This window comes from Bufo gargarizans, chromosome 11 (genome assembly GCF_014858855.1).
Source record: "Bufo gargarizans isolate SCDJY-AF-19 chromosome 11, ASM1485885v1, whole genome shotgun sequence".
NCBI lineage: Eukaryota > Metazoa > Chordata > Amphibia > Anura > Bufonidae > Bufo > Bufo gargarizans.
In genome coordinates this window covers 848,163-869,255 of record NC_058090.1, presented here as the reverse complement: position 1 = coordinate 869,255, position 21,093 = coordinate 848,163, and the positions used below count along the sequence as shown (strand labels likewise).

Here is a 21,093-nt window from a genome sequence, read left to right as displayed (position 1 = left end):
TCTCCCAAGGAAAAGGCATTAAGATGGCCCCCCCCCAACCTCTGATATTCATTGCATTTTCATACATAAACGTATACAGATGGCGGGTTGTGATTTTTTTTTTTTTTTTTTCTTCATGGGTGATTATTGAAGGCTGATGATTTTTATTGTTTACTTTTAACTTAAACTTTGTTTCTTTCGGCTAGGTTTAATTTGTATTGATGGCCCTGTTAAAAAACAAAACAAAAAAACAAAAACAGACAAAATAGCATAGTAGGTTAACCTGGTTTGTCAAGTAAAAAGCAGTCTTTCGAGACTTCACAAAGCAATAACTTCGGCTCATTTGAGCCAATACATTCTAATACTGTACGGAGCTCCTGCTCCATACAGTATTGGAACGAAGTGTTATGCGAATCGACTTTGGATGATTTATCCGAAGTCGATTCGCTCAACCCTAGTCACTATGAATGATGAGAAGCAATGCTGAAGAAAACCTGGCTGCTGTAGGAGGAATCCCACTCACTTTATACAGTGAATGCTTCTCTTCTCACCTGAGTCACTCACCATTCTCAGCCAAGAATGTGAAGAATGCGGCCTCTCATGTTACTTGGTTCTCAGGGAGCTGAGGTGCTCCATGTGGATATTTCAGGATAAGCAATCAAATAGAAGTACAGCAGACAAAGGAAAAGCAGCTAAAATGAAACTTGCTACGGAAGGTCCGTGTGCAGTGCATGCCTAAAATTCCAGATAATTTAGACCACATAGTAACAGGGGGTTAATAGCTTTGCAATGATTGTGTATTTGCTGTAATAAATATACAAATGCTTTTTTACATATCAAGAACGGAGAACCACCTCAGCTCCCCTAGCTTAATCTTATAGCATAGTAAAACATTAGAAATTCTCAAGGGCTGTGAATACTTTTTATTTGGATTGTATCACTAAGCTTATGCAGAGCTGTATCTGTCTGTGCTATAGTTAGTAGGTTCTCCTATTATAAACGGAGCTTATTTTGACTTAAGGGTACGACCACCACTGTGCTCTGTATGGCCATGTCGCAACCACGCCATGTGGCCATACCCTAAAAAAGGTATGGGTGGCGCCTGTTTCCTTGCCTCCTGTATCCGAAGATCTGCCAGGTCTTCCCCTGCAGTATGTTTTCTTTGCAGACGTCAATCAGCAAGAGGGTGAGACGCTACCTCCACACCGATCCTATGATTGTCTGATAGACCTCCTTCCCAATGTCACTCCTCCTCATGGTCAGGTATACCCCCCTCTTGCTCCCCGAGACCCAAGCAAGGTCAGAATACATCAAGGAGAGAATCTTGAGAGGGGGTTTATCCAGAAATCTGCATCACCAGCCGGTGCTGGGTTCTTCTTTGTACGAAAGAAATATGGTTCCTTATGACCCAGTATTGACTGTTGAGGGCTGAATAAAGTCACAGTCAAAAACTATTACCCTCTACCACTGATTTCTGAACTTTGAATAGATCTTTATGAAATTGGACTTGCGGCGGTGCATACAACCTGATTCTCATTTGTTAGGGCGATGAGTGGAAGACCACTTTCAACACCTGTGACGGTCACTAAAAGTATCTAGTCATGCCCTTTGGTCTATACATTGCTCCCGCTGTATTTCAGGGGTTCATTAATCACATTTTCTGGGATTCGCAAGACTTCAGAGCCCTTATTATGGCACTACTGGTGGCAGACACTTCAGAGTGATGTGCACGACTATGTATCTGCCTGTACAGTCTGTGCTCAAAATAAGGTTGCTAGGATCAAACTTTCTGGGCTGTTACGACCCCTTCCTGTTGACCCATGGCAACACATTTTGATCACCGAGCTTCCACCTTCTGCCGGATGTACTGCTATCTGGGTGGTTGTAGACTGGTTCTCCAAAATTGCTTGCTTTGTCCGATTTACCCTCTGCCACAAAACTTGCCAAATTGTTCATTGAGCATATATTCCGCTTACATGGACTACCTTTTTTTTTTAAATCAGATCTTTTTTATTGAAAAATGTACAAAGTAAATGCACACTATAGCGTGTCACAACCAATATGACATACAGACACATTTTTCAGCAAATCTGGTAACACACAGGATACCAATCCATGAGTAAAAATCAAATTTCCGCCCAACTCCCCAACCCCCCCCCCATCCCGCCCCCTCTTAATCTACACAATACATAGGCGCACTAACATATATTCCTATGCAGACGTCGAGACGACAGCCACGGTTCCCATAATTTTTCAAATTTTGCTGGGCATCCACGCTTCTGGTATACCATCCGTTCATAGCTTAACATTGTGTCAACAGCACTTAGGAATTCACCTAGGGTTGGCGGCGCTGTCTGTATCCAGTGCAGAGCGATCAACTTCCTAGCAACATATAACACTCTACCTATAGCTATTTTATGCACCTGACTAGTGGCCAGTTCAGATACGTATCCCAACACACACACTTTCGGATCAGGCGGCACCGGCACCGGCACCTTATAAACGTCCTGTATCGTCTGAGATACCATCTCCCAGTATCTCCCTAATCTCTCGCACGTCCACAACATATGCAACAGATCAGCAGAAGCCATAGAGCACCTTGGACATTCATCCGAGGGTCTAAACCCTATGCGAAACAAAAAAACCGGTGTCTTGTAGACCCTATGGACAATGAACAGTTGCAAGAGTTTACGCCCCTCACTCAAGGAGGAGAGAGGTATCGCCTCCAGTATGTCAGACCATTGGTCATCAGTTAACTCGCCAACATCCTTCTCCCATTTACCTTTAGCCGCAAGCGGATGTGACAGTAGGAACTTATCAAGCAGCAGCTTGTATATACATGAGATCATACCTCTCCTTGCCCCCCTGGACAGAATCTGGTGCAATGCAGCATCTCTCCCCGCCATCACAGTCGTACCTTTAAATGTGGAATTGTGCGCATGTCGCACCTGAAGATATTTATAAAAATGTGTTCTAGGTAGGTCATACAATTCCTGAAATCTGGTAAAGGACATGAACTTCTTTTCTTCCAGAACATGGACTACCTTTGCACATAAGGGGACATGTATTAACCTCTTAGCTACTGAAGGTTTTTTCGTTTTCATTTTTCTTCCCTATTTTCCGTGAGCTATAACTTTTTTATATTTCCAGTCACATAGCTGTATGAGGACTTATTTTTTTGCGGGACAAGTTGTACTTTCTAATGCCACCATTAATTATGGCATAAAATGTAGTGGGAAAAAATTCCAAATGGGGTGAAATTGGAAAAAAGAAAATGCAATCCCTCCACCGTTTTACGGGTTTTGTTAACTGCAAAACTGACCCATGCCCTTAATTCTCTGGGTCAGTAGGATTACAATGATACTCCATATGTATAGGCTTTTTTTTAATGTCTAAATAGTGTAAAAATAAATTTAAACTGAGAATTATTTTTATACTTACGGTATGTCTACTGAGCTGTTTAGGGACAATTTTTTTTTTGCGGGACAATCCGTAGTTTTTATTAATACCATTTTGGGGTGTATGACTTTTTGATCACATTTTATGACTTTTTTATATTTTTGGGGGGCAAGAGAAGCAATGAAAAAATGGCAAATCGGCCATTTTGACCTTTTTTTCTGTTAGGCCATTCGCCGTATTGGAATTTTTTTTCTATTTTAATAGTATGGGCGTTTTGAGTCGCGGTGATACCCATGACGTTTATAAAATATATTTTTATTTAGGTATTTTTTTTATTATTATACGGAAAGGGGGGCGATTTAAACTTTTATAGATTTTTTTTATATATTTTAACATTTTTTGTGATAATTTTGTGCCTCATGAGTTTATTGATTTATCAGGGATTTTATATTTGCCATTTACAGTCAAATTTGCTAATTTCTTATCCTGGCCTGCCATCTGGTGGCCAAAATAAAAATTGCAACATGAACACTTTCAGCCTTATCAGCAAGGCTAAATGCTCGAATTGGCCACACGGGGCATCGGTAGGAAGCCCAAGCTTCTGGGTTTTTGTGCATTTAGATGCTGTGACCTCACTTGATCACGTCATCTAAAGCATTTAATTATTATTAAAGCGCCATTCATTCCATGGCGCTGTACATATAAGGGGTGCACATTCATAATACAGACAATTGCACTAATCATAAACAAGATGAGTTACAAACTGGTACAGAAGGAGAGAGGGCTTACAATCTACATGGTATGGGAGAAGGACACAGTACGTGCGGGTTAAGTTGGTCATGGTGGTATAGAGGCAGCAGGGTCACTGGTTGTAGGCTTGTCTGAAGAGGTGGGTTTTCAGGTTTCTTTTGAAGGATTCCACTGTAGGCGAGAGTCCGATATGTTGGGGTAGCGAGTTCCAGAGTATGGGGGATGCACGGGAGAAATCTTGAAGTTGATTGTGGGACGAGGCGATGAGAGAAGAGGCGGTCTTGTGAGGATCGGAGAGTACGTGTGGGGGTGTATCGGGAAAGTAGCTCAGAGATGTAGGGAGGGGGACAGGTAATGGATGGCCGCGTATGTATTTGTTAGTACTTTGAAGTGAATTCGTTGGGCAATGGGGAGAGGTGCATTAGCCAGGCAGCAGAGTTGAGGATAGATTGGAGGGGTGCGAGAGTGCTAGATGAAAGTCCACAGAGGAGAATCTTGCAGTAGTCTAGGCGGGAGATGATGAGGGCATGTACAAGCATTTTCACAGATTCAAAGTTAAGGAAAGCACGGATGCGGGAGATGTTTTTGAGTTGGAGGCGGCAGGTGGTGGAAAGGGCTTGGATGTGCGGTCGGAAGGAAAGGGCAGAATCTAAGGTCACTCCAAGGCAGCGGGCTTTGTTGACTGGGGAGAGTGTGCAGCCATTGATCATGATAGATAGGTCTGTTGGGGTGGGTTAATTACAGCGATTACGGTGCTGGTAGCAAAAGGGTTAAGACCAGTATTTTCAGACGCCAGAGTTAATAAGCCCTATAGCTGGCAATGGATCCACCAGAGTTATGTAGAGACGCTGGCCTCTCCATAACTTCGGTGCATTCAGTGCCAGTTCTAAATGTAAGACAGCTCAGAGGCATTTAGACCTTATTTCTACGCCTAAAACAGGCACTTTGTCTCTGCCCAACATGACGTCTGGGTTCAACTTCTTCCTTGGGCAGAGTTTTCCTATAACCAGTCTAGTGTCTACTGGATCCTCACCGTTCTTTGTTGTTTATCGACAACATCCTCGAATTTAATAGAGGTTCTTGTCTTGTTTTTGACCCAAGTCTAGGGGGGCATAAGGAAAGGAGTACTGTAACAGTGGTTGCTGACTGCGGATATTCCCATACTCACCACCGCGGTCCCAGGCTCCATGTTCTGGTAAGCATTGTCCTCCATTGCCGCCTCCACAACATTGTCTGTGTCCAGTCGCATTGCAAGGTCAGCTGCTGGTGTCTCCCTATTCACTCGCGCAGTCCTGGGCTCTGTCCTTACAGGCACCATCTTCCCTGAACACTGCCACCACGGTTTCTTTCCAGCTCCGAGTGCAGCATGCTTTCCAGCCTATTTCCTGTAGCACATTTGTTTATAGGCCAGCACGATTCACTTCCTGTGACCTGTGCTGACCTTATGACCAATCCCAACCCTCCTGAACCTATCTAAGTGGTCCAGCCCTCTTCCCCGATGCCTGAGCGTCAAAGGTCCTTGTGTCCTGCTGTTGCTTTCGTACGTGTTTGTTTCTGAACTCCTGACCTGTGCCTGTCTTCTGGATTTCGCTACCCGTCTGATCCTTGCCTGCTCCATCTCCACTCTCCTGTTGCTAACCCAGATTGCCTGACCTGTACCTGTGCCACCTGCCCTTACCCATTGCTTGTATGACTTCGCCTCTACCTGATCCTTTGGTCCTGCACTGTCGCTCCTTCTTACGACTCAGCCTGTACTACATCTGTACCTCTGGTACTTTTCACTGGTAACCCTTGGTCCACCAGCTGTTTTGTGTGCCAACCCACCTCAAGAGGTAGCAACCTGGTGTTCTTAGGAAAGTCTTTCCCCACCATCAGGGGTACTATGAAGCACGAGGGGTTCACTTAGACAACACTCAGAGGAGGTTGGTCACGTGGCACAGTGCTGGTTTGTGACACGAGACATGGTTTGCCCATGGGTCCAGGTGTGTGCAGTTGGGATGTTTACATCTATTATATAGGAGGGTCAACCCTAAATTCTCTTTTCAAATTGTCAGGGACAGGCTATCCATTTCAAAGTACCATATAACCTTTAAATAACTCCTGGGGGCAGCAGTTTTACAAAATGTTCTGCTAGAGAACTGCTATTTTCTTGGTCACTACAATGTAACATTAGGGCTAGTTCACACAGCTGCATTTTTTCAGTTTGAAGGCCGTGGATCTACTTGCAATTTAGCTCTATTAAATGCAGCTAAACTGCGAGCGGACACCCACTGTGGTTTCCAGTACCATTAGTACAGTGCAGCCTTGACCTCCCATTGAAAAAAATGGGAGGCAGAATTAGGGTGCTTTCAATGAGGAGTCTGTGTCAAAAAACTTTGTGTGAATGGGGCCCAAGACCATTGCAGGAAAATATATATATATATATATATATATATACACACACATACATACATATACACACACATGCTTATATATGCCATAACAAGTGAGGTGTGAATAGAGTTGTTACTAATAGACAACTTGGAAGAAAATAAGAAAATCTAAGGCTAGTTTCGCACTGGCATTACCGGTCTCCGGCAGATAACCTGCTGGAGCTCTTTGGATCCAGCACAGACGGATGTTACTGCAATGCCCACTGGCCTCTTTGACTATAGTGGGATCCGGCCATGTGCAAAGTTTTTTGGCTAAATCCTGGTATATTTGCCGGGTACTTGCCGGATCCCATTAGGCCTCTTTCACACAGGCGTCATATTTTTGGCCCGGATAAGAGGCGGGTGCGTTGCGGGAACATGCACGATTTTTCCGCGCGAGTGCAAAACATTGTCATGCGTTTTGCACGCGCGTGAGAAAAATTGCGCATGTTTGGTACCCAAACCTCTTCACAGAAGTTCGGGCTTGGGATCAGTGTTCTGTAGATTGTATTATTTTCCCTTATAACATGATTATAAAAAGGTAAAATAATAGCATTCTGAATACAGAATGCATAGTAAAATAGCGCTGGAGGGGTTAAAAAATAAAAAATTATTTAACTCGCCTTAGTCCACTACCTCGCGTAGCCGGCATCTCTTATGTCTCTTTCTTTGCCGATTGTAGTCAAAGGACCTGTGGTGACGTCACTCCGGTCATCACATGATCTTTTACCATGGTACCATGTGATGGATCATGTGATGACCGGAGTGACGTCACCACAGGTCCTTTGACTACAATCAACAAAGAAAGAGACATAAGAGATGCCGGCTACGCGAGCAAGTGGATTAAGGCGAGTTAAATTATTTTTTATTTTTTTTAACCCCTGGAACCCCTAGTACTATTGTACTATGCATTCTGTATTCAGAATGCTATTATTTTCCCTTATAACCATGTTATAAGGGAAAATAATACTGATCGGGTCTCCATCCCGATCGTCTCCTAGCAACCGTGGATTATAGCACCGCAACGCACAATATAGAGCTTGCTGCGATTTTCACGCAACGCATAAGTGATGCGTGAAAATCACAGCTCGTGTGCACAGCCACATAGAAATGAATGGGTCCAGATTCAGTGCGGGTGCAATGCGTTCACATCACGCATTGCACCCGCGCGGAATACTCGCCCGTGTGAAAGGGGCCTTATCGTCACTGGGGCTGGCGGGCATTGCAGTAACATCCTGCTATGCTGGATCCAGAGAGCTCGGGCAGGCTGTTCTTTGCTGGAGACTGGTAACGCTAATGTTAAAGAACCATTTTACATTACAAAAATAAATAAAAAATCTAAGTACAAAGACAGAAAAACAAAAAATAAAAATCAGACGCAGTTATATAAAACTGCAAAACCGTTTTGAGATAAAACACATTTTAATACTGAAAAAAGTGACAGTGATGTAATAAAATCATACAGTACAGGGAAGTTAATACTGATGAGGAAACAAAAGCAGCATTGCCCAAAGCAACTTTCACTGGTTACAGAGAAGACAGTTAAATCAACGGTTCCATTATACTGATACATTTACTAGATAAAAAAAAAAATAATAACAAAAACACTCTTTCCTGGGTCCTGAAGTACATGTAATGCACTAAAAATGAATACTGACTAGTCTTAAAGTACAGCATATGCATTATTGTATTGCTCAACATTTTTTATTGTCTCAAGTCCAAGTGGTTTGACAGTGAAGGATTCCTTTAAGGGGATGGAAAATGCCGCTGCTTCATGAGAGTATCCCGCCACGTGCCGTGGCTCTGAGGCGCTACTGAACTACTACTCCCAGCGATCCTTACCAGCCTTTAAAAGTATCCCAATATAAAATTAAAGTTTTCACAATACAGCAGTGTTACAAAAACCAGGCATTGTGGAGAGAACACTGTAGCCCAAGTCTAACCAGTCTTCTGCATGAACAGGCTGATCTTAGGCCCCTTTCAGACGAGCGAGTGTTTCCGCACGGGTCCAATGCAAGATGTGAACGCATAGCAAGCACCCGCACTGAATCCTGACCCATTCATTTCAATGGGTCTGTGTACATGAGCGTTGTTTTTCATGCATCACTTCTGCGTTGCGTGAAAATCGCAGCATGTTCCATATTCTGCGTTTTTTACGCAGCATCATAAAAGTGAATGGGGCTTCAGTGAAAAACGCATTGCATCCGCAAGCAAGTGCAATGCGTTTTTCACTGATGGTTGCTAAGAGATGTTGTTTGCAAACCTTCCGTTTTGTGTTTTTTTTGAACGTGCGTGAAAAACGCATCAGAAAGCATGGCACCCGCGCGGAAAAAAAACTGAACGCAATCGCAGACAAAACTGAATGAACTTGGTTGCAAAATGGTGCGAATTTCACTGAACGCACCCGGAGCCGATCAATCACGCTCTTGTGAAAGAGGCCTTAAAGAGCACCTAAACCTTTACTGAAAGTACGGAAAGTGCAGCATCGCTTCTCAGAGTACTGTGCATGTGGAATACAGATCCATAAAAAGTATATACAGTCTGTACTCCGCATGCTGAAGAAGCGCTGCAGCATCTGTTGTGCTTTCAGTAGAGGTGTAGGTCCCCTTTAAACATGACAACGCATTTCAGGTTCTCTGCAGATGACAAGAAAAAGAAAAACAACTAAAAGGTGCAAAAGAAAAAAAAAAAAGTGGATCAACATATACAGTTAATGGAAGTTTTACTTTCACACAGTATAACCCCCTTATCAAATGTAACAAGTAGTGCAAAATATCTCTAAGTCAACCCCTGACCCCCAAAATCCCAGTGTATGCGAATAAATAGGTAGATTTACACTAAAATGATTACGGAAAAAAAAAAAACTCTAGTATCATTTGACCGACATAGATATTCCCATTAAATGGAACAACAATCACACCATGATGAGACTTAGAAAAATAGGAGTAGTTGCTATAGAATAAGTAATCTATGCAATAAATGCATAATATCACAGCTTCTCGATTCTCCCAATGTCAAAATTGGAAAATTCCGGCCAGTCTTCCCCCATTACATGTTTACTGAGATGTAAAACAGTTTTCAGTCATAAAATGAAATCCATGAGTCAGGACAAGGAAAAACGGAAATGCTTTAGGTCCTACAGGTAGGAGGTACATGAACAATATAAAAGACCAACACGAGAGATGGCCACGTCTTAATACTCGCAGTGGTTTCTTGCAATATAACTTAGGAAAATAGTTGCTTTAGGATTATCAAGGTATTTACAACTTGCATCATTTCTTTAAGCATGCTTATGGTTTATCAAATTTGGAATATATCTGAAACCTGTACGCGGTGGTTGTGCCCATTTTGGGGCTAATGATATAATTGCGAAAATATATTTGTGATATGTTAAAGCAACCAGTTTGAGAATCAAACCCATACCTATGCAACACTAGGTCTTGTTTCCAGTGAAAACTGAACGCTCTTTGATGTCACCGCTTCTAGTATGGAATAAGCTGCATGCTCGGTGACGTCACCGATTGGCAGCTTGCACAATGATGCCACTAAATCTAGGGAAGGACAGGCTTCATGCTCAATGATGTCATCAGTTTTAGTGAAGGCAGAAATAGCGTGTTCAGTTAGGTCATTGGCGCTAGTCAAGTGACACGCTGCAAGCTTAGTGAAGGTGTAAACTGCATGTTGAGTGGCATCACTGACTCTAGTGAAAGATTAGACTGCATCCTCAGTGATGTCCCGGCTCTAGTGAAGGCATACGCTGCATGCGCAGTAATGTCACTGGTTCTAGTAAAGGGATAGGCTGTATTGCGCAGCAATGTCACTAGCTTTAGTGAAATTGGAAACTGCATCTCAGTAACAGGTTCCAGTGAAGGGATAATCTGCATGCCGAGTGCATAAGTGGCAAACTCCATTATTTCACTGGTTCCTAGTAAAAAAAAAAAAAAAATTCCTGATCGGCAGCTAAAAAAAAAAAAGAAAAAAAAAAAAAGTTGCCGCATTTACTGTATTCAAGTGCCTATTTTCTATGGCTCAGAAGAACTGTCTATGTAACGGAAACAAATGAGCATCTGCTGAACAAATGATCTGAGCACCGTTTTAGGGAGAAGAAATTCTTGCAATCGTCCTACCATCCAGGAAGAACTTCAGAATTAGAAATAAGTAGAAGGTAAATCCACCTGTAATATATTCTGGCTCTTTAAAAAACTACAGCAGTATTTACAGACACAACAGGAAAAATACTCTATTGTACTAAATATCTGATTCAAATTTACTAAGCAACAGTGTCGAGACGGCCCGCGGCAAGGCTACCATTCAGAGTCCTGCCGGCTTGACGCTGAAGCGCTTTGCAGCGGCTTCCAGTGACTTGCTACTAATTCAGTGTATTGCACCACAGAACTCTGTAGAACATTATAAAGGTTCAGACACCGCTCTGAAAAAAAAAAAAAAGAAAAAAAAAGAAAAAATTCCAGAAAAAGTGAAAGCTATTTTTGAGTTCCCAAACGAAGTACTAAACATCTACTCCTTTAGTAAGTGACCCTTCCAGGACAATGTTGAAATCTTGTAGAGTCTGCAGGACCCGGACAAGAGAATTCACCATCATGGTGTCCCTTAGCAGAGCAGTCTCTTCGTACATCCGAGTGATGGCCGGACACTCAGCCAAAAGGGAAATCCACTGGGCAAGTAAGTGATCCCTGACAAATATGAAGAGGAAAGTACAGGGTTACAGAAGTTTAGGGTCCAAAAGGCAAATATGAATATCAAGGTTGAACTGCACTGCATCCATCTAGCCCCCCCCTCCAGACTACAGTGTGTGTTTGTAGTCTGTGGCTATGGAGGGACATAAAGATAAGACAGTATTGCAATATTATTAGGAAAAGTATATACAGCCAGGTCCATAAATATTGGGACATTGACACAATTCTAATATTTTTGGTTCTATACACCACCACAATGGATTTGAAATGAAACAAACAAGATGTGCTTTAACTGCAGACTGTCAGCTTTAGGCCTCATGCACACGGCCGTGCAGGTTTTTGCTGTCCGCAAACCCGCAAAAAACGGAAGCCACCCGTGTGGCCCTCCGCAATTTGCGGAACGGAACGGGCGCCGGCAATATAAATGCCTATTTTTGTCCACAAAGCGCGGACAAGAATAGGACATGTTATGCTGTACGCATCTTTTGCGGCTCCATTGAAGTGAATGGGTCCGCATCCGAGCCGCCGATGCGGACCCAAACAACGATCGTGTGCATGAGGCTTTAATTTGAGGGTATTTACATCCAAATCAGGTGAACGGTGTAGGAATTACAACAGTTTGCATATGTGCCTCCCACTTGTTAAGGAACCAAAAGTAATGGGACACTAATAATCATAAACCAAACTTTACCCTTTTTAATACTTGGTTGCAAATCCTTTGCAGTCAATTACAGCCTGAAGTCAGGAACGCATAGACATCACCAGATGCTGGGTTTCATCCCTGGTGATGCTCTGCCCGGGCTCTACTGCAACTGTCTTTTTCCCTTCAGTTTTGTCTTCAGCAAGTGAAATGCATGCTCAATCGGATTCAGGTCAGGTGATTGACTTGGCCATTGTATAACATTCCACTTCTTTACCTTAAAAAACTCTTTGCTTTTGCAGTATGCTTTGGGTCATTGCCCATCTGCACTGTGAAGCGCCGTCCAATGAGTTCTGAAGCATTTAGCTGAATATGAGCAGATAATATTGCCCGAAACACTTCAGAATTCATCCTGCTGCTTTTGTCAGCAGTCACATCATCAATAAATACAAGAGAACCCGTTCCATTGGCAGCCATACATGCCCACGCCATGACACTACCACCACCATGCTTCACTGATGAGGTGGTATGCTTAGGATCATGAGCAGTTCCTTTCCTTCTCCATACTCTTCTCTTCCCATCACTCTGGTACAAGTAGATCTTGGTCTCATCTGTCCATAGGATGTTGTTCCAGAACTGTGAAGGCTTTTTTAGATGTCGTTTGGCAAACTCTAATCTGGTCTTCCTATTTTTTGAGGCTCACCAATGGTTTACATCTTGTGGTGAACCCTCTGTATTCACTATGGTGAAGTCTTCTCTTGATTGTTGACTTTGACACACATACACCTACCTCCTGTAGAGTGTTCTTGATCTGGCCAACTGTTGTTAAGGGTGTTTTCTTCACCAGGGAAAGAATTCTTCCGTCATCCACCATAGTCGTTTTCCGTGGTCTTCTGGGTCTTTTGGTGTTGCCGAGCTCACCGATGCGTTCCTTCTTTTCAAGGATGTTTCAAACTGTTGTTTTGGCCACGCCTAATGTTTTTGCCACCTATCTGATGGGTTTGTTTTGTTTTTTTCAGCCTAATGATGGCTTGCTTCACTGATAGTGACAGCTCTTTGGATCTCATCTTAAGAGTTGACAGCAACAGATTCCAAATGCAAATAGACCTTTTATCTGCTCATTGTAATTGGGATAATGAGGGAATAACACACACCTGGCCATGGAACAGCTGAGAAGCCAATTGTCCCATTACTTTTGGTCCCTTAACAAGTGGGAGGCACATCTGCAAAATGTTGTAATTCCTATACCGTTCACCTGATTTGGATGTAAATACCCTCAAATTAAAGCTGACAGTCTGCAGTTAAAGCATCTTGTTTACTTCATTTCAAATGTGGTGATGTATAGAGCCAGAAACGTTAGAATTGTGTCAATATCCCAATATTTATGGACCTGGCTGTATACCCTTTAAGTGGTCTATCTGTAACTTACTCCCTGTAATGAAACTTAGTTGTAGTTTTGCCTCAACTTCTACCTGCTCAATCCACTATGGTCCCATGTTTAATATCCCAAAATTAATTTTCCCTTCATATTACCTAACCTGTCATTCCTCCGCCAAATTCAATGGTCATGAACCCCCATGTTAGGCCTAGTTCACACTTTAGTTATTTGGTCAGTTATTGTGATCCAAAACCTAGGGAAGACTACTCCGAGATAAGGTAGAATGGAAGGTTTTCCTGCTGGTTCTGTGTTGTTGACCCACACCTGGTTATGGCTCACAATAACTAATGGAAATAACTGACCAGATAACTGAAGTGTGAACTCGGCCTTATCAGAATTTTGCCCAGAATGTTTCTTCGCAATAACGGCAATATATTGGTTGTCACCAGCTTACTTACATACAGAATGTTAGATGCACAAGACATAGCTCACCTTGCTCCGAGGCACACGAGCAGCTGAAACTTCCCATCCTTGCCAATGTTTCTGGGAGCCGCTACTATGCGGTTCACATAGTGGCAGAAAGTTTTACAGGATGATCTCTGCAGAAGCTGGTCTTCCTCGCCATCTCCAACTTGATCAGTAGCTTCAAAGAAAATCACAGCCTTTTCTGCAAAGGAGCACAACACATCGGTCACATTTTCTGAACAGACCTGTTACCTAAAAAGGGCATCTGTCAGCACATTTCTACCTATGACATCCCTGTGTTGGTCATATGTGCCCGCATTGCTGAGGAAAATGATGTTTTAGTATATGCAAATGAGCCTCTAGGAGTAACGAGGGCATTGCCATTACTCCTTGGAGCTCTGCTCTCTCAACTGCTGCACCCTCGGCACTTTGACAGAACCAGGCAGTGTAAATGTCATCACGCCTGGCCCTGTCAAAGTGCAGAGGGCACGGCAGTTGCAGAGAGAGCAGAGCCTCTAGGTGTAATGGCAACGCCCCCATTGCTCCTAGAGGCTCATTTGCATATATTAAAACATAATTTTTCCTCAGCAATACGGGCACATATGAACATGGGACCAACACAGATGTCTTCAGCTGCCAGGCACATGTTACAGGTCAGCCAGTGTCATAGGTGCAAATCTGCTGACAGATGTCCTTTAAAGAAGTACTATTATAGGTCCAGACATTATTAACCACTTCAACCCCGCTAGCTGAAACCCCATTCAGACGTCTGTATGATTTTTACGGATCCACGGATCGGATCTGCAAAACGCATACGGATGTCTGAATGGAGCCTTACAGGGGGGTGATCAATGACAGGGGGGTGATCAATGACAGGGGGTGATCAGGGAGTGTATACGAGGTGATCACCCGCCTGTCATTGATCACCCCCCTGTAAGGCTCCATTCAGACGTCCGTATGTGTTTTGCGGTTCCGATCCATGTATCCGTGGATCCGTAAAAATCATACGGACGTCTGAACGGAGCCTGACGGGGGGGGGGGTGATCAATGACAGGGGGGGGATCAGGGAGTCTATATGGGGTGATCAGGGGTTCATAAGTGACAGGGAGAGGGGGGGGGTGTAGTGTAGTGTTTTGTGGTACTTTACACAGCTACCCGTGTCCTCTGGTGGTCGATCCAAACAAAAGGGACCACCAGAGGACCAGGTATATTAGACGCTGTTATCAAAACAGCGTCTAATATACCTGTTAGGGGTTAAAAAAAAAAATCACATCTCCAGCCTGCCAGCGAACGATCGCCGCTGGCAGGCTGGAGATCCTGTCTCTTACCTTCAGTCTCGGCTCTCGCGAGATGACGCGTATATGCGTCACTCTGCGCAGAGCTGCCGCCTCCGGACCGCAGATCTGCGTTAGGCGGTCTGGAGGCGGTTAAATAAGTAGGGGGTTGTGTAGGGCATAATTCATTGATGTAATACCCATGAATTATGCCCTACACAACCCCCTACTTATTTCATAATGTCTGGACCCATGAAAGGTCCTATTTAACTGCACTTTGTGAAAACTTTTGACGTTATAGGGACATAGCAAAGATTTTGATTGGTGGGGGTCAAATGCTGAGACCCCAGCAATCGTTAAGTGAGGACTCAGAGCCATTTACATTAATATAAAATGATGTGAATGCAGCTCTGGCTGTGAATAGAGTAGAGCCATGCTGGAACTGAAGTAAAGAATGAAGTTCTGAAAGTGCGGTTACACTACAAAAATGACATTTAACATTTTTAAGGAGACCTTAAAACAGATAAAGGCCACCTGCCACTTTCATCTCACAACAGCAGGTCTATAAAGCTGTCTACAAAGGCCCATTTCATTACCCAAACATACAAAGGTTGTGTGCATTCCCTACATGGACTTTCTTACAGTATCAGGATGCAATAGAACAGAACGCTTTCAATCCATATTGGGGAATGTGACATTTAATAAAATGTCAAGCTGGAACTTAGCATTAGTCATCAGCAATAACCGCACAATGTGACATATCTGGCATTTTAGCTACTGAAGGGTGGATTCTAGGTAGTGTAATGGTCAGAGGATGCCTGCAGGTGGCAGCACATAGTCATGCTGATGTATGTTACATGAACTTGCATGTCTCGGAAAAGCTGCAATTAGCTGGAATTTAGCAAATGCCCCTTGTTCTAGGTATCCAGAATCCCCTCACTTATGATTGTTTAATAGCACTGCTACCATGCTGTGGGGAAGGTACCTTAAATCTGTCTCATGGTGTTCATTTTTTTTAAAAGTGAAAGTCCTTGAAAAATCTATCTGTCTAAAATTTTGTGCTGAACAATTTCCTAATATACAATGCATTTAGAAAGACCCTTTCACTTTTTTTTTTTTTTACGTTTTCTTATACTGCAGCCTTGTGCTAAAATGTAAAAAATAAAAATAAAATCCCCCCCCCCCATAATTCTGCATTCAATAGCCCATAATGACAAAGTGAAAACAGAAATGTTAGAAATCTGTGCAAATTTATTAATTTAAGGGGAAAACTTAAATCTTGCATTGACATAAGTATTCAGACCCTTTACTCAGGACTTAGTTGATGCCCCTTTAGTAGAGATTACAGCCTCCAGTCTTCTTGGGTATGATGCCACAATATTTGCACTCCTGAATTTGTGGATTTTTTTTGCCATTCTTCTCTGTAGATCCTCTAAAGCTCTGTCAGATTGGATGGGGACAGTCTATGGAAAGCCATTTTCCGCTCTCTAGAGAGGTTTGATTGGGTTCAAGTCAGGACTCTGGCTGGGACAGTCAAGACATTCACAGAGTGGTCCTTAAGCCACTCCTGTGTTGTCTTGGCTGTGTGCTTAGGGTCACTCTTGTTGGAAGGTGGACCTTCGGCACAGTGTGAGGTCCAGAGCACTCTAGATCAGGTTTTTATTAAGAATATCTCTATACTTTACTCCATTCAGCTTTTTCTCTACCCTGACCAGTCTCTCTCTGTCCCAGCCGCTAAAAAACACCCCACTGTAGGTATGGTACTTGGCAAGCGATGCCTGGTTTCCTCCAAACAGGACGCTTAGACCTGAGGCCAAAAAGGTCAATCTTGGTTTAATCAGACCAGAGAATCCTGAAAGCCTTGCTTGGCTGCTTTTTGAAAACCTTCATGTGTCTTTTAGTGAGCACAAGCTTCTTTCTGGCCACTCTGCCATAAAGCCCAGATTGGTGGAATATTGCAGTGATGGTTGACCTTCTGGAAGTATCTCCCATCTGCACACAGGATCTTTGGAGCTCAGCTAGTGTGACCAATGGATTCTTACCAAGGCCCTTCTCCCCCGATTACTTAGTTTGGTGGAGTGGCCAGCTCTAGGAAGGGTCCTGGTTGTTTCAAACTTATTCAATTTAAGAATTATGAAGGCACCTGTGCTCTTGGGAACTTTTAATGCAGCAGTAATTTTCTTTTGCACCTTTATCTGTTTCTTCACATCTGTGCCTCAACACAATCATGAGCTCTACAGGCAGCCTTTCCTTCTCATGGCTTGGGTATGCATTGTCAGCTGAGACCTTTCCAAGTCATGCCCAATTTACTGAATTTACCACAGGTGGACTCCAATGAAGTTATGGAAACATCTCAAAGATGATCAAGAGAAATGGGAGGCCCCAGAGCTAAATTTCAAGTGTCATCACAAAGGGTCTACATACCTATGTCCATGTGAAATTCTGGTTTTGACACACATATTTGCAAAAACTTTCTAAAATTAAGTTTTCACTTTCTCATCATGGGTTATTAAGTGCAGATTGATGGGGGAAAACTTGATTTTTTTTAAAAACAATCTTGACACAAGGCCGCAACATAAAATGTAAAAAAAGAAATAAATTAAAGGGTCCGAAGACTTTCCCAATACATTGCATCTTTAGAAAGTTCAGAGCCCTTTCCCAAATACAGATCTTCAAATCCCTTGCATAGAGTTAAAGGGGTTATTCCACAAAGGACATTTATTACATATTCACAGGATTGGTTATACATGTATGATTAATGGGTGCTTCATAGAAAGAAGAAAAAAAAAAAAAAAAAAAAAAAAAAAAAAAGGGTGCCAAGACCCCTTTGGCCCTAAGAAGCACATGCACCGACTGAGAAAGCTTCCTGTAGTGATGATTGTAAGCAGTGTTTTATCATTTAGGTATATGCATCTCTGATATTAAATTATCACTAAATTATACTATTTTTCTGAAGGAATCAACCTTTATATTTTAGCTCCTGAGGTGTCAGGTGAAGCGGCAGTGAGATTATGGATGAAAATCCTGCACCCCATTCACTTAGAATGTGTCTGTCTTTGCAAGGTTACAATAACATTCTGCTCCAAATCACACATCTGGACCAAAATAGCAGCGACAGCATTGTCCCCGTGCAGGGGACAATAAAGACACTAGACTCTTAATTTTACCTATGAAATCCCAGATGAAGATACTCTTGTGGAAAATACGGGCAGATTTAAACCCGTGATGAAACACTTGCTCCAAAGCTGAGACGAGGCCGTTTTCTCCGCAGAGCAGGATGGTTAAACTGCCTCTCTGCAGGGAAACAAATCGTGTAAGAGGCTTTAAGGAGACGCCACGAATGTGGATTAGTATTGAAAACCTGCACTGCATACTAACAGCTGAAGGGGAAGTTCACCAGCTCAGCAATGACATGGTAAAGACATTGGAGGATGGGGGAGTCTTTACCCCCATGAGAGGTGCTTGTCGCTCGCACTTATGTTCTCATTACTTCCCTTCATAACAGGTGGGCATATATCCAATGATCATCATGGAAGGTGGGAAACTTTGCCAACCTTGCATGCCCTAATTGGTCTAATTATGGGCACAGGGAATATATATCAGGTCATTACTTAGGGCTTTCTATTATGTGAAGCACAGGCTCTAAAAGCATGCTGGGATTTATAGTTTTGCAGCAGCTTAGAGTCACAGGTTATTAAAGGGCGGCTACATACAAATCTATATAATCTGCATAGCCAGTGCTGCTGAAAACAATCAACTGGGCTTAATAATCGGCCATTTCAGACCGGGGAGAGATTAACAGTTCTGTATGATGTGCAGTTACAGCAATAAAGGATCATGAGGAAAGTAGGTTAATCCTTCTGGAGTAAGATGGCATTTTCAGGTCAGAGAGAAAACTGTTCTGTGATCTGGGAATCGCTGCAGTCAGTGTTTCCTCCTCTTCTTCATATCAATACAGAATAAAGATAGCTCACATTAATCTCACCTCTTTTTCCGGCTTGTGAAAATGTTTTACAATATTGTTCACAGCTTCCCCAATTCCTTCCTGAATCTGGCCGGCATTTGGTTCTGTAAAAGAAGACAGAAGTCCCTTGAGTCTTGAGATGGCAGGAGATGCATACGGTATGTAACACACCCAATCTGCACATGGAAACACAAAATCGGCTCACATTCGAAGACCATAAACATAATAAAAAGCAACTAATATGGAGAAGAAAAAATAAATAAAAAATAAATAAATAAATAAATAGGGCCCACAAATAGGGAAAGAAAACCAAGTGCTTTTGTAGGGATAATGGCTAAAGGGTATAGCAGAGGCACATCGGGGAGGGAATATATTGCCCCAACTACCTCTGACTACAGGGAATCACCGATGGTAGGACCCCACTGATAGAGAATGGGGGCTCTGCACTCCCTGCAGCCCCCTGAAATGAATGGAGCAGCCAGTTGGGCCACTCCATTTCTATTGGAAATCCGGGGATAGCAGAGAGCTGTATTTGGCCATCTCCGGAACTCCCATAGAAAAGAATGCAGCTGCCACATGCATGTGCGACTGGCTGCTACGTTCATTTCAGGGGGACAACAGAGGGTACGGGGCGACCATTCTCATGATCGGTTGGGGTCCCAGTGGTAGGGCTAATAGTTACTCCATATCTTGTGGATAAGGGATAACTTTATCTAACCGGAATACCCCTTTAAAATTCTAGCATTATTATTTTCCAATGTAAAATCAGGCAGGGGAGAGGTTGTGTGTAGCATGACTTGGCAGTTGGCAAAATGCACCTCTAGCCTCCCTAATTTCATATTGCAAAATAATAAAATGGCAGAATATTAAAGGGGTTGTGCCACCAATAACACATCGCTGGGGGGGTCCGACCTCTGTGATCACGAGAATGGGTGTCCACAAATGAGAATGGAGAGGTGCTGTGCATGTGCATCTTCTGCTCCATTCACTTCTGCGTGTACTGTACTCGGCAGTCCCATAGAAGTGAAAGGAGTGTAGGGCGCACCACTGCTGCATTCTCATGGGGCAGTTTGCGGTCACTTGCAAACACTTGTTCTTGTGATCGCGGGGGGCCCATAGGTCAGACCCCCAGTGATCAAACACTTATCCCCTACCCTGTGGATAGAGGATAAGTGTTATTAGTGGCCCAACCTTTAATTTTGTCGAGTGCTGCATTTTTGTTACTATTGACAGAAGAATTACTGTAGACTTTATATTCCTGACATCACCAGAAATCACAAGTCTTATGTTCTACTCCCAAAATTAGTTTGATCATTAAGGGGTTAAAGTAAGGTCTATTGGCTTGGAAAGTATAGTTTGTAATTGGATTGAAAACTGGCCGAAGGACCGTGTCCAGAGAGCTGTGGTCAATGATTCCTCTTCAGAATGGTCCCGGGTTATAAGTGGTGTACCCCAAGGTTCAGTGCTGGGCCCTCTATTACTTAAATGTATTTATTTAATTATGATATTGAGGACAGGATTAACAACACCATTTCTATTTTTACAGATGACACCAAGCTATGTAGAACTGTACGTTCTTTGGAAGATGTCCACAAACTACAAGCTGACTTGAACACTCAGTGATTGGGCATCAACTTGGCAAATGAGGTTCAATGTGGATAAATGTAAAGTTATGCATCTTGGTAGTAATGATCTCCGTGCTTCCTATGTCCTAACCTAGGTGATGTAACACTGGGAGAGTCACTTATGGATAAGGATTTGGGTGTCCTTGTAGATGGTAGATTAAATTACAGCATACAATGTCAATCAGCTGCTTCTAAGGCCACCAGGATATTGTCTTGTATTAAACGAGCCATGTATTCGTGGGGCAGGGATGTAATACTACCACTTTACAAAGCGTTGGTGCGGCCTCATCTGGAATATGCAATTCAGTTCTGGGCACCAGTACATAGAAAGGATGCACTGCAGCTGGAAAAAGTACAGAGGAGAGCGACTAAACTGATAAGGGGCTGGAGAGTCTTACTCATGAAGAAAGATTAAAAGAATTGAATTTATTTAGTCTTGAGAAGAGATGTCCTGGGGGGGGGGGGCGGACATGATTAACCTATACAAGTATAAATGGGCCATACATAAAATACG

The 21,093-nt window shown here is 42.9% G+C and overlaps 1 protein-coding gene across 1 annotated transcript in view; it reads right to left on the bottom strand.

Moving 5' to 3' along the window:
- Positions 1 to 8,865: 8,865 nt before the first annotated feature.
- The window catches only part of DENND5B (DENN domain containing 5B), a 97,495-nt gene continuing 85,267 nt past the window's right edge, over positions 8,866 to 21,093 (bottom strand). The window contains 4 exon segments of the mRNA XM_044272472.1: positions 8,866 to 11,230; positions 13,744 to 13,918; positions 18,158 to 18,284; positions 18,976 to 19,058. Coding sequence (XP_044128407.1) covers positions 11,047 to 11,230; positions 13,744 to 13,918; positions 18,158 to 18,284; positions 18,976 to 19,058 — 569 coding nt within the window. The 3' untranslated portion in view covers positions 8,866 to 11,046.